Genomic DNA, 12095 nt, shown 5'->3' on the forward strand with positions numbered 1-12095 from the left:
AAATTTACTCAGCCTTTTGTCACTATTTACCACGATTACTCAAATTAATATGACTCCAGTAATTAATATATGACATTATTCTCAAGGCCATGTCACTTTCTCAAGCAAAAATAGAAGATTATTATACACATTATGGACAAAAGACATGCAGGTTCCACATCATCGGTGAGTAGTCTTGACAATTGAGCCCAATTTGTTCTTATTAGCCAAAGCGGGGGCTAAACTTTCTGGTCAGAAATGAAATTAGGTTCATGGTTGGTCCAGGATGACTTTTAAGCTATCCAAGCCTAACTTCATTTGATTTGCTCTCTTTCTAGCAAATGATTCTAGAATTTGAATGCAAATGCAGCGTTATTACTGTTATTACTCAATTTTCATCTTTGGACATTTATAATGGCACATTGCATATATCTCTTTAACGGACAAAGTCATCTTTACACTTATCCTCGTATCTTTAGTACCCACCTTTTTAACTAAAGGTCCACGCAAATTTGTGTGCTGGAAAATTTGGAATTTACATATTTGTCTTGAGAAATTGATAAATTTGGAAAACTAATCTTTGGAAAACTTTACGTTGTACAATTTTTTTTTTCTTTTCAGATTTTCTTGCAATCAAAGATAAGTTTAGATCCTCCCGGCTTGGACCTGCCTAGACTTTCTTCAATTGTAGTCATCGATCGTAGCTGTGATTGGAAGAGATCTACTACAAGAATAATGGTCATTAGCAACGCATTTTTTGGCCTTTAACGACGCTTTTAAGCGTCGCTAAAAACCATCCCGACGCTTTCCTAAGCGTCGGCAAAGCGTCGCCTATGCTACAGTGGAGAAAATGTTTTCCGACGCGTCGAAAAGCGTCGAAAATTGGCAACGCTTTACCGACGCTTTTTAGCGTCGGCAATTGCAAACGTAGCGACGCTTTAAAGCGTCGCGAATTGCAACTTAACGACACTATAAAGCGTCGGTAAATGTTCAATTTACCGATGCTTTAAAGCGTCGTTAATTCAAACTTACCGACGCTTTAAAGCGTCGCTAATTGATTTCTGGTCGAAATTTTAACGACGCTTTAAAGCGTCGTTAGAATATTAATTTTTTTAAAAAAAATTTAAAAAATTTTTTAACCCTGTTTACAAAATCAAAGCCACACACACTAAGCGAGATATACACAAAATCAAACATATTTATCTAAACATTCATATTGTCAAATTACATTCATACTATCAATTTACGTTTACAATGTACTTCAAAAAGCATAAAAAAATACATATAAAACTCCAAAATAAATGCTTCAGGGGTCGCTAGCATCACCATCTCTACGTGCAGATGAAGTATCAGGAACCTGTAATAAAAAAACTTAAGCAGTTAAGAATACGAAAATTATTAAGCTCTTTAAGAAAAATATGATACTTATGCAAAATGTTCAAGTAGATGTAATAATTTACCTGAGGAGGGACAAACTGATGCAACAAAGATGTAATCTGATTAATCTGAGCCCTCAAAGATTGCATCTCTGTCTGGTGGCTCTGCTTCAACTCTTTTATCTCTGCCTTCAGATCATTAACCTCTGCAGTGCTACTACTCTGTCTAACATCTTGAGTATATCTACCCACTGCAGACAGCTGAGTGGGGTAACTCCAACGCCATAACCCCTCACTCGACCATAACGCTCCGAGCCCATCAATTCGGTAAACACCTGAGCTTCGACGCCTCTGGTGTTGCCGATTGAAGATGACTCTCCGATACGTTTGAAATAAGGGATGTAGCTCTGTCCTATATCTCTCAAAAACAATCAAATTAATTTTTGAAAAATTAAAATATATAAAAAATCATTGCAGAAATTATTAATAAATACATACAACTATATCTCTCGACTCCTCTCGGACAAAGCTGCCATCTCGGTGGGTGTGAGTCATCTTATAGAACTCCACCTCACCAGGTTTCCTCCCATGGTCTTCCATCTACAACAAAAAGTATATTGGAAGAGTTTCATTTTATAGAACTATATCATGATACATGCTATATGATACAAGAGTTTCAAAAAGTTTCAAAAAAACTTTCGAATTCAGCTCTGAGCCTCGCATAACTCTTCAAGCCTGAAGTATGAGGAATTGTCAGAGATGCTCGTGCGGCTCGACCAATGTCAGAATATGTCTACCACGAAAAAAGTAAACATTGTAATATATTAAATATATTAAACATTATATAAGGTATTGAGAGAGAATACACAACCTATCCTCTCTCGGAAAACCAATAGTGAACAAGCTCCCTCCACTGATGATGGTATACATCGGAGGACAAACACGAGCAACCTCCTCCTCTGTCATACCCTCGCGCTTCCAGTCGGCCTTCAACTTCGACTTATATTCTTTCCATTTGCGGTTGAGGGACTTTAGCACCCAATCATGGCTCTCTGGAGGGAGCACAAACTTTTTCTACACCAAAATAAAGAATGTTATAATAATATTAAATCGAAAAATTAAATTTATAATAGTAAGTAAATTAATATACAGTAGCTATCAAATTAACAATATTAAATTCAATTCTTTACCTGGACAAATTTAAGAAGCTCAACTTTATAAGAAGAAAGCATATCATTCCACTTATGATAGTTGAGCGGACACAACTGACCCCTACGCGCAACTGATCCTAAGAAACTTGATAAAAGGCTTCCAGCCCTCTTGATGGGCTGCCCTAGTTCGTTGCATTCGACGACCATCTTCTCATCCTCACGAAGCTGCCACACATCCCGTGCTCGAGAGGAACCCCGTGTCAACCTCACTCTCCCTTGTTCATCTATAAAAAATAATAATTAAAACATTGGAGGCAAATTAATTAAAATAATTAGATTGTAAATGAACTTAATATATGCACTTTAAATCAAATTACCCTGGATATGCAAGTCATCCATAACCTCCTGGCCTGGATGTTGCTGAGACTGGAACTCATGCTGAGACTCGGACTCGTGCTGCTGGGGCTGCTGGGATCGCATGGACTGAGCAGAAGAAGATCCCACCTGAGACTGCTAGAACTTCACATCTCTGAATCGTTTTCCTCGGTGCATTTTGTTACCTAAGCAAGTACTTAAGCAATTGAAATCTGTTTAAAAATGCAAGAGTAACTAATGTATAAATCATAAAATATTAAAAATTCATGGGGTACTCCACAGAAGGAAAGGCCCTGATCGCTAATGTATAGTAACTAGTAATGCAATTGCAAGAGTAAATAATTACAGTCCAAATCTTCCACTGGATAATGAATCAACCAAACTCAGAATCATTTGATTCAGTTCTCACGAAATAATTTATGGTTCGATTATGTCACAGTTGTCTACTTCTGATGGGTGGACTCCCTGTCTCAGGAGCTATTATTCATCTTATCTGAATGGAAAACTGGTTTCGGTCCTGAGATACAATCAATGTTGAACACTCCGAGTCCAGTCATGCACCTTCAATCGTCTGTCAGAGTCTGGAATTCTGATTATGTACTCTGTCATCCAAATTGCACACAATATATTGCAAAACCTTGAGAATGATATATCAAATGTTAAAAAAATACTGAAGTGAGAAAATTTCAAGCATCTAATTGCAAACAGTGGATGAAGCACAAACCTTTCCTCCAACTAGACATTGAGGTGTAGAAGAATGAAGTTTCAAAACTACTAATAAGTTACCCATGTATGAGATTTGCAAGCTGCATTAAGCTCCCGACCTCCTCTCTTCTCTTTTTGCATGCAGAGTATGAAGTTCCTTATCATCTATAATCACTGAAGGCTTTTCAACGTTTAAATCTCAAAACTAGTCACCCGAAATTTAACATATGCTCATACAGTATTTGTTATGCTCTAGTATATGATATTGTTCTGACACCACCTCTCTTAGTTGGTTAAGCTTTATTTGTTGAAATATTCTTTTTTTAGTGCAGGAAAAAGGTTTTCTGGCTCTATTCAACTAACATCCCTAGCATTATGGGTTGGCTGAAAAAAATTTTTAAAGGCTCCAGTCATAAAATATCTTGGGGCCGGCCAACACCACGGAAAATATGCAGATGAGAGTTTTTGGAATGAGCCTTCTAGTTCATTGTTATGTCTGCCACTGCATGTTTCGGAAATGTTTCATTCAGCAAATAGTGGTAGTATTGCTTTAGAATGAGTCCTAGTGTTTAGTGTGTCTTAGTGTTATTTTATATGGGGATCCATGGGAATCTAAATTCTATGACCATATAGTCTTCTGACATAATGAAATCCTAATCACCGATGACAAACAAGAAAACTTCAGAATTATGTGCTTTGCAGCCAACTACACTTAAAGCAAATTCTGCGTAGAGAGTAAAGAGCTCTTCTAAATGATTGGTGTTCACTGTTTGTGTCCACAGTCTGATAGGCAGAACTTGTACAATAAGAGCCGGTGCCTCCACCAAAATAATTCCAAGATCAAAGATCATTCATTACACATGACAACATAATATTCTTGTAATTATGAAAGGAGAGAATCTAAAATAACATACTGCAAAGCTAAGGGGATGATGATTACAATTAGTTTCTTCTTGCTCCACGAGATGCATGAGATGTTGCTTAATAGACTATTCCTAAGCCCCCTGATAGCACTGAAGTATATTCCAAATATTTTACATTATTGGTTAAACAATTTGCAGTACCAAAAGTGGCAATAAAACAAATTCATACGCTACTAGTAGAAAACTCAGTATCGATAACATAGAAATAGACTAGAAAATTTTTCTTACCATTACGAAACTATACTCTTTCATTGTCCATCAGTCGGCATAATATTAAAAGGCATACACTGAGTATAAGTCTCATTATCCTCCTCTTCCAACCCTTTTCCTATATCATACAAGTCCTTAGGTTTAGTCTTAATGACAACAGACCAATCTTTATCTTTTGAGTCTTGTACAAAAAACACTTGTCGAGCTTGAGATGAAAAAATGAATGGGTCATCTTTCAATAGCACACCGGTATGTATCAACTTTGAAAAATTTACAAGTGTGAAACCATTTATATCTTGTCTCAAACCTCTAGATGAGTTTATATCCACCCAATCACATCGAAATAGTACTACCTTAAAGTTTTCATAATAATCCAGCTCATAAATATCCTTCAGTGCACCGTAATAAGTTTTTCCCTCCGCATCAACCATAACCCCACTGTTTTGGGTTTTTCTAAATTTCTCACGTTCTTTAGTATGAAATTTGAAACCATTTATAATTAACCTATCATATCTGTTGATAATATTATTCGGACCTCGAGCAATGATTATTAATTCATCGGAACAATTTTCCTCCATCATCGTGGGCACCTAAAAAATTATAGAAGCAATGATTAATTATTCAATGACAATGTCTTAAAAAATTGTGAAAATACCTAATGTATTAAATGTCTAACCTGTTTGAATAGCCATTCAGGAAATAACTCAACCAACCATCTTTGCTCAATCCTTGGGGTAGGACGAATGTTATTGTTGATGCTTCGTTGAGTTACTAAAAATTCTCTGCACGATCAGAAACTCTTTAGCTAAGCATTTATATCTGATATGACAGATAAGAAGATTACAATCATACTAACCTGCGATATTCGGATATTATATCACTGTGAAGTAACACATAGCGATGTGCTTGTGCTAATGATTTTTGGTCAAGAACAATACTTTTAACTGTCCCCAAAACTTTTCCCGTAGATGAGAACTTGTAAATTTCTGCATTCTCTACAATATCAAAATTCCTTGGAGGTCGACTGAGAGCAGTTTCAACACCTTCGAGATATCTCGAGCAAAATGTCAAACACTCCTCAGCAATATATCCTTCAGCAATCGAGCCCTCGGGATAGGCTCGATTGCGTACATAATCCTTTAAGCGCATCAGAAACCTTCAACGAGAAATTTTTAAGATCAATATCAACACCGATATGATTTATAAATATAGACATTAGAGTTTAGCAAAATCACCTCTTAATAGGATACATCCATCGGTATTGAACCGGTCCACCAAGTTTAGCTTCCGCCGCTAAGTGAATGAGTAGATGAACCATAATAGTAAAAAATCCAGGAGGAAAGATCTTTTCCATATGGCATAATGTAAGGGCAACATTAGACTCCAATTGATCAAGCACCCTAGGATCAAGAACTTTTGAACACAATGCTTTAAAAAATGATGACAACTGAGAAACAATTACAAGAACTTGTTTCGGCGTTGACGATCTTAAAGCCAATGGAAGTATATCTTGCATTAAAATATGACCATCGTGACTTTTAAGATTTGAAAGTCTTCGCTCTTTAAGATTTACGCACCGTGAAATATTCGATGCATACCCATCAGGAACCTTCATATTTTTTAGAACCATTAGAAAAAGATCCTTATTTTGAGTCGACATTGTGTAACATGCAGGAGGTATAAAAAATTTATCATTAGCAAGCTCTTTCGGATGAAGCTCTTGTCGTATGCCCATATCTTTCAAATCAAGACGCGCTTTCAAGTTGTCTTTGGTCTTTCCATCAAGATTTAACAATGTTCCAATCAAGTTATCACAAACATTCTTTTCTATGTGCATGACATCAAGATTATGTCGAAGAAGATTATACTCCCAATAAGGTAAATAAAAAAAAATACTCTTTTTTTTCCATAACTGTTTCTGTGTAGAAGCAACCAATGTGTCATCGTCATTTTTCTATCCATATGCATTGTCATCATTCTCAAAAAAGTTAGTATCCTCTAAAATCTCTGATATTAACCCTTCATTTAATGAGCTACCAACATCATCCCTTCCCTCTTCTTTAAACATTTGGGACCTTACCAGGTATGTAATTTGTGCATTGCATTTGTCTAAGAACTTCGGTACCAGTTGGTGGAATAGGGGCAGAACGCAACTCTGTGGTACTATCAACCAGATCATTCTGAAATCGAAATGGATGGTTTGGTTCTAACCATCGACGATGGCCCATATAACAGAACTTTCCTCCATTTTTTAACCAATATGAATGGGTTGAATCTCCACAAGAAGGACATGCAATACGCCCCTTACTGCTCCAACCGGATAAATTAGCATATGCAGGAAAATCATTAATAGTCCATATAAGAGCTGCACGCAATTTGAATGTTTGACCAGTAAAAGCATCAAATGCATCAATACCCTCCCCTAACTGTTTCAATTCCTCTATTAAAGGCTGCAAAAAAACATCAATATCATTACCTGGGCCCTTATCACCTGGAATAACCATTGACAAAATGAGTGAAGACTGTTTCATACACATCCATGGTGGTAAATTATATGGAACCAAAACAACCGGCCAAGTGCTGTATGTAGAACTCATAGTTCGAAAGGGATTAAACCCATCAGTAGCCAAACCCAGTCTAACACTGCGAGCATCAGAAGCAAATTCGTGATGCCTATCATCAAATGCTTTCCATGCTAAACTATCTGCTGGGTGTCGTAACATTCCATCTTTTGTACGGCTTTCATCATGCCATCTCATAGAGGAAGTCGTCTTCGATGATGCATACATTCTTTTCAATCTAGGTATGAGAGAAAAATATCTCAATACTTTAGCCGGTCTTTTCTTAGTCTGTGCAGCATCCACTTCATTCAAAAAATCATGCTCATCTTTAGATTTCTTCCATCGTGAAGATCCACATATTTGGCACGACTCTTCGTTAATATTTCCACCACAAAATAAAATACAGTCATTCGGACAACTGTGTATCTTCTCGTATCCAAGATCCAATTCTTTTACTAATTTTTTGGCTTCATAAGAAGATGATGGCAAAGTAACGCCTTCCGGAAATGCATCATTTAATAATTGGAGAAGCATAGTAAAAGACTTGCTAGACCACCCATTCAAATACTTCAAATGGAATAAATTCACAAGAAAAGAAATCTTTGTAAAATTCTTACAACCTGGATATAGTTCTTCATCACAAGATTTCAGCAAGTTATGATACCGAGCTGTGTCATCATCAGAGTGTATATGTTCTTCAACATGCATAAAATCAGTTGCTGTACACTCATCACCTATTTCAGTTGCTTCTTGTCCTCCACTAATATCTGTTAAATTTCTAATACTATGTCCAAGAGCATCTCTGAGTAAGCCCCTTATATCATCTTCTCCTACAGAATTTTTTTCTGTATTACTGGATGCAAAACTAGAGGTGTCTTCTATATACGAGGGTTGGTTACATGGAGATGACAATATCAACTCTCCATGAAATACCCATTCAGTATAACCTCTTGTAAAACCATTCCACACTAAATGTTCTTCAACAGTTTTTGGAGCAAGAGAAGAAGCATTTACACATTTTCGACATGGACATAAAATCTTTCCATTCATATTAGATTTCTGAAAAGCAAATTTAATGAAATTCTGAACTCCATTCAAATATTCGTCACTGTATCTCGGCTTATTCATCCAACTTTTGTCCATTCTAAGAAAAAACAAGGTAAATGATACAGTCAAAAATATACATGCGTACACTAACACAAGCAAAATTAAGTTAAACAAATAGCACTTAATCAATTAATTCAATGATTGCATAGCCTACATTAACTGACATGGTCTGGAGATTAAAAAAGGGACAGAGGAAAACGAGTTCTCAAGTACCTAATAAGAGAGCAAGTCTTCCTTTGATAACTTTTCTAAATTTAAACAATCAGAAGAAATACATGTCCTGCCAAGTTTAAAATAGATTATCGAAAAAATTATGATTCCTCTAAACAGTCAGAAGAAAGAAAGAACTTGAATGTGGAAGAGGAGAGAGACAGTTGCTATCACATATAGTAAGATAGACAGACACATACAATGATAGAGGACAATGACGCATTTATATCAATAGCCAACAAACTTTTTGCATATCGCCAAGAATCAGATTAAGGAAACATTCTGCAAAAGGAATTTTTCAACACTAGTGTTGTCGAATATTTATCATGGCATCCATCAAGGTCTTCATTTGTTTCTCTCTTTTTTCCTGAGACCTTCCGACATTATTCAAGTCTATACTTGCCACCATGATATATAGGCATGCCATCATAATTGTCAAACAGGTAACACCACACCTCATGTTCTTCTCAAGCATCTCCTTGACTAACCCAGTGTACTCTAACACCAATTTTCCAACATAAACACATCATAAATTCCTCATTTGCAAAAAAAATGAAAGGGAAAGAAAATGAAAGAGGTGCAAACTATTCATCTCTGTTTTGCTAATTTCATATGCAGGAATTTTAAAAATACCCAACATTTTTAGCCTGAGACATTGACTAGTGAAAATTTTGTCAAGGCTCACAAGAGTGTTGTGTCATAAGATAACATATTGTCCACCTAATGTGACCCCTTCTGTGTTATCAGACATCTCATTAGTAATTCTTTCTCATCTAGTCTACTAAATCCAATGGTACAAGTAATTGATTCAAGAATCTTGGTCAATATAGTCTTAATTGTATCACACTCATTATACTTGGTGCAAGTCCAACCAACTTAAGACATCCTCAAAGCCTTCCCAATGCAGATCCAGTTAAAAAAACTGACTCTGCTCCAATTTCATAGTTATAAACATTTGCAAGACACAACGAACTAGATCCTAAATATAAGCAGTCAGTTTATATTGAAAATCTGGATTTTGGTGGTTTGGATCGGCTAGAATCTTGCCCTACCTAGTTGAATGCACATCTTCAGGAATATAGATATATTACACTGATATGACTGTTCTCCATAATGTTCACAAAGGAAATAAAAAGGATGCCTTGGAAGTAAAAGTTAAAATCCATCTAGTCTTGCCCATTACCCAATTTCTTCACCAAATTCTCTTCATATAGATATCCTCACATTCTGACGTCGGCTAGCCTTAAAATTGCATGCTAGTTTCAAAGTTAAACCAAGCATCAGATAATAGAGTGGAACACCAAATTAAAAGATATCAATGAAGTGCCAAAATTATATAATTATAATTCTAAAGTACAGCAAGTTTAAAATAGATTATATGAATATAATTCCAAAGTACCGGCAGTTTAAAATTTATATAATTATAATGAAGTGCTCACCTGCAATGAGTGCAGTTTGTAGTGTGCAGTGTGCTTGATGCACATCTCTGAAATGTTGTTTGGTGCATAAATCTAGTGCAGTTTGGCAGTGTTTAAGTGCTGCAGTTGTGTTCAGCGTGTATGTAGGTTAAGTGTTTTGGATGCTCGCCCATATTAACTGCTTGAGTGCAGTCTGTAGGCGGGTTGAAGATTCTGGATGGTCACGCATATGGATGCAAATGGGCCAGGCAGAGTAATCATTTCCACGAGTAGAATAGTGATTCTTTTTTTTTTCTTTTTTGTAATCTCCACGAGTGGCAGAGTAATCATTTCCGCCAGTCACGAAATGAATGCAAGACATGCTTGTCAAACACTACTGCAATCACAGGACAAAGGCGACCTCGGCCAGTTCTTCCCTTAGATATCGATTTGACTATCAACCAACCATGCCTTATTCCAGATTAAAAAAGAAATGGTAGTTTGGCTGCAGGAGAAGGAGGATAATACCAGCTTATTCCGCACTATCCCCAAACGAATATGGGGATTATTACAGGAGGCAGCTTGGGTTAGCAGTTGAACTCACCTGAGCAAAGACTCGTACGGTAGCGAGGATCGCCCCTTTCCAGGAGAGTAGAATCTTACAAACTCCTCCTATAACGGATAAATGAATTTAATGACCAGATTATAAATTCATGAAACAGAGAAACTAGAACAAAATCCCTAAACAATCCGATTATAAAAACAAAAGAAAATCCAAAACATCCAAAATTTAAAGATCGAAGCAAGAGAAGAAGATCCCAAACCTGGCCTTGTCCCTGTCCTTGCCGGCTGCAAACTTCAAACGCCGCGTGAGTGCTCTGCGGCGGAGGAGGAGGAAGATGTCCACGGAGAGGAGGCCAACGGAGAGGGGGAGAAGGGGAAGGAGATGCGGAGGAGGAACGCGATTTGGGGTCGCTCGGCGGAGGGAATGGCTGAGATCGATGAAAAGGGTTGAGGAGGGAGCTGGGAGTCGGTCGGCGTGAGCTAGCTAGGGATTTAGGGCTGCGGAGGGAGAAGGTCGATTGGGTTTTGATGTGGGAGAGATAAAGTCCGACGATGCTTATAAGCGTCGTCGTATTTTCCCGTTATGTCGGCGCTTATAAGCATCGGCAGATGTTTTTTTACCGACGCTTCCTAGAAGCGTCGGCGGTTACTGTGGGGAGAAAAAATTTAGCCGATGCTTTTATCTAGCGTCGGCAATATAGAGTCGGCAAAACTATTTTTGTTGTAGTGAGACTCACATGATATATGAGGTCATGAGTGACCCCGACCCAATCTGGTTCTTTGTTTTTCATTGACACAATAGCGACACACACTGCATGGGCATGGGTGCACCCAATCCTATCCAACAAGAGGAGCTAACGAAGGGAGGGGGGGGGGGGGTAACAGCCTCGATGCTATCCTACAGAAAATCTTTCGAGTGATGCGCAGCAAAAGAAACAACCTAATTGGCGGCGTTATTTGCTTCCCAAAAGACATGAGTGATCGAGAAAGCGTCAAGCCCCCAGAGATCCTGCAGATATCCCAAAGCAGCAAGTGCTGATCGTCACTACTGTGTCGATTTTGAACCCATCCGATCACCATGGCCGGTGAACCCATCCGCCACGCACCTTGCATGCGCTATACCTTCCCACGCAGCTCTCAATTCTACTCCGATGACATGCTCATCAAAGGTGGGCCCACCGCTACAGCTACGAGCTTGGATTCGTGGTCTCGAATCAGAAATCCCACACCTTCTCCACCTCCACCCTCCAAAACATTGCCATTGAAGTTAACCTTCAAAAAACTAGGTAGTGGGGTCGGTAATTTGGATCCCAAGAATTTGGGTTTGGAACGTATATTTTCTTGCCTTTATTTGAACGGGAGGAAGACATTTTTGATAATTGGATTGGAAAAAATGAAAATATGGGAAGGTTATGGAATGTGTAGAGAATTGGAATAGATTGAATAATTGAGAGAGTGAAAAATTGAGAGAGAGAGATTGGAAGATTGAGTGGTGTCGTGAAAAAATTGATTTAGAGAGGTATATATAGTGTTGGGG

General features: G+C 37.7%; 2 protein-coding genes and 2 long non-coding RNA genes across 5 annotated transcripts; all 4 read right to left on the minus strand.

Annotated features, from left to right (window-relative positions):
• Nucleotides 1–1159: 1159 nt before the first annotated feature.
• LOC120110531 (uncharacterized) lies at nt 1160–1971 on the minus strand. 2 transcript variants are annotated; one of them, XR_015977496.2, is made up of 3 exons: nt 1854–1958; nt 1440–1767; nt 1160–1336 (listed from the first exon to the last, which is right to left on the minus strand). It is a non-coding gene; the product is annotated as an uncharacterized LOC120110531 (long non-coding RNA). The 2 variants fall into 2 exon arrangements; XR_016400196.1 differs by having other exon boundaries at nt 1440–1971.
• A 224-nt stretch (nt 1972–2195) lies between these two features.
• LOC149753623 (uncharacterized) lies at nt 2196–3518 on the minus strand. Its single transcript, XM_089930330.1, has 3 exons — nt 2884–3518; nt 2546–2790; nt 2196–2429 (listed from the first exon to the last, which is right to left on the minus strand). Exons 1-3 carry the CDS (start codon nt 2984–2986, stop codon nt 2196–2198), a joined length of 582 nt encoding a protein of 193 aa, XP_089786456.1. The 5' UTR covers nt 2987–3518.
• An 87-nt stretch (nt 3519–3605) lies between these two features.
• Nucleotides 3606–10972, minus strand: LOC149753624 (uncharacterized). Its single transcript, XR_016400197.1, has 3 exons — nt 10819–10972; nt 8716–10666; nt 3606–3791 (listed from the first exon to the last, which is right to left on the minus strand). It is a non-coding gene; the product is annotated as an uncharacterized LOC149753624 (long non-coding RNA).
• On the minus strand, nt 4758–8330 carry LOC148703684 (uncharacterized). Its single transcript, XM_089929977.1, has 5 exons — nt 6795–8330; nt 5955–6673; nt 5576–5875; nt 5396–5501; nt 4758–5309 (listed from the first exon to the last, which is right to left on the minus strand). The coding sequence occupies exons 1-5, from the start codon at nt 8328–8330 to the stop codon at nt 4758–4760; spliced, it is 3213 nt and encodes a 1070-aa protein (XP_089786103.1).
• Nucleotides 10973–12095: the final 1123 nt, after the last annotated feature.

Source organism: Phoenix dactylifera, chromosome 4, assembly GCF_051530095.1.
Source record: "Phoenix dactylifera cultivar Ajwa chromosome 4, Ajwa_hap1_PhDact_Kaust_v1.1, whole genome shotgun sequence".
NCBI classification, from domain to species: domain Eukaryota; kingdom Viridiplantae; phylum Streptophyta; class Magnoliopsida; order Arecales; family Arecaceae; genus Phoenix; species Phoenix dactylifera.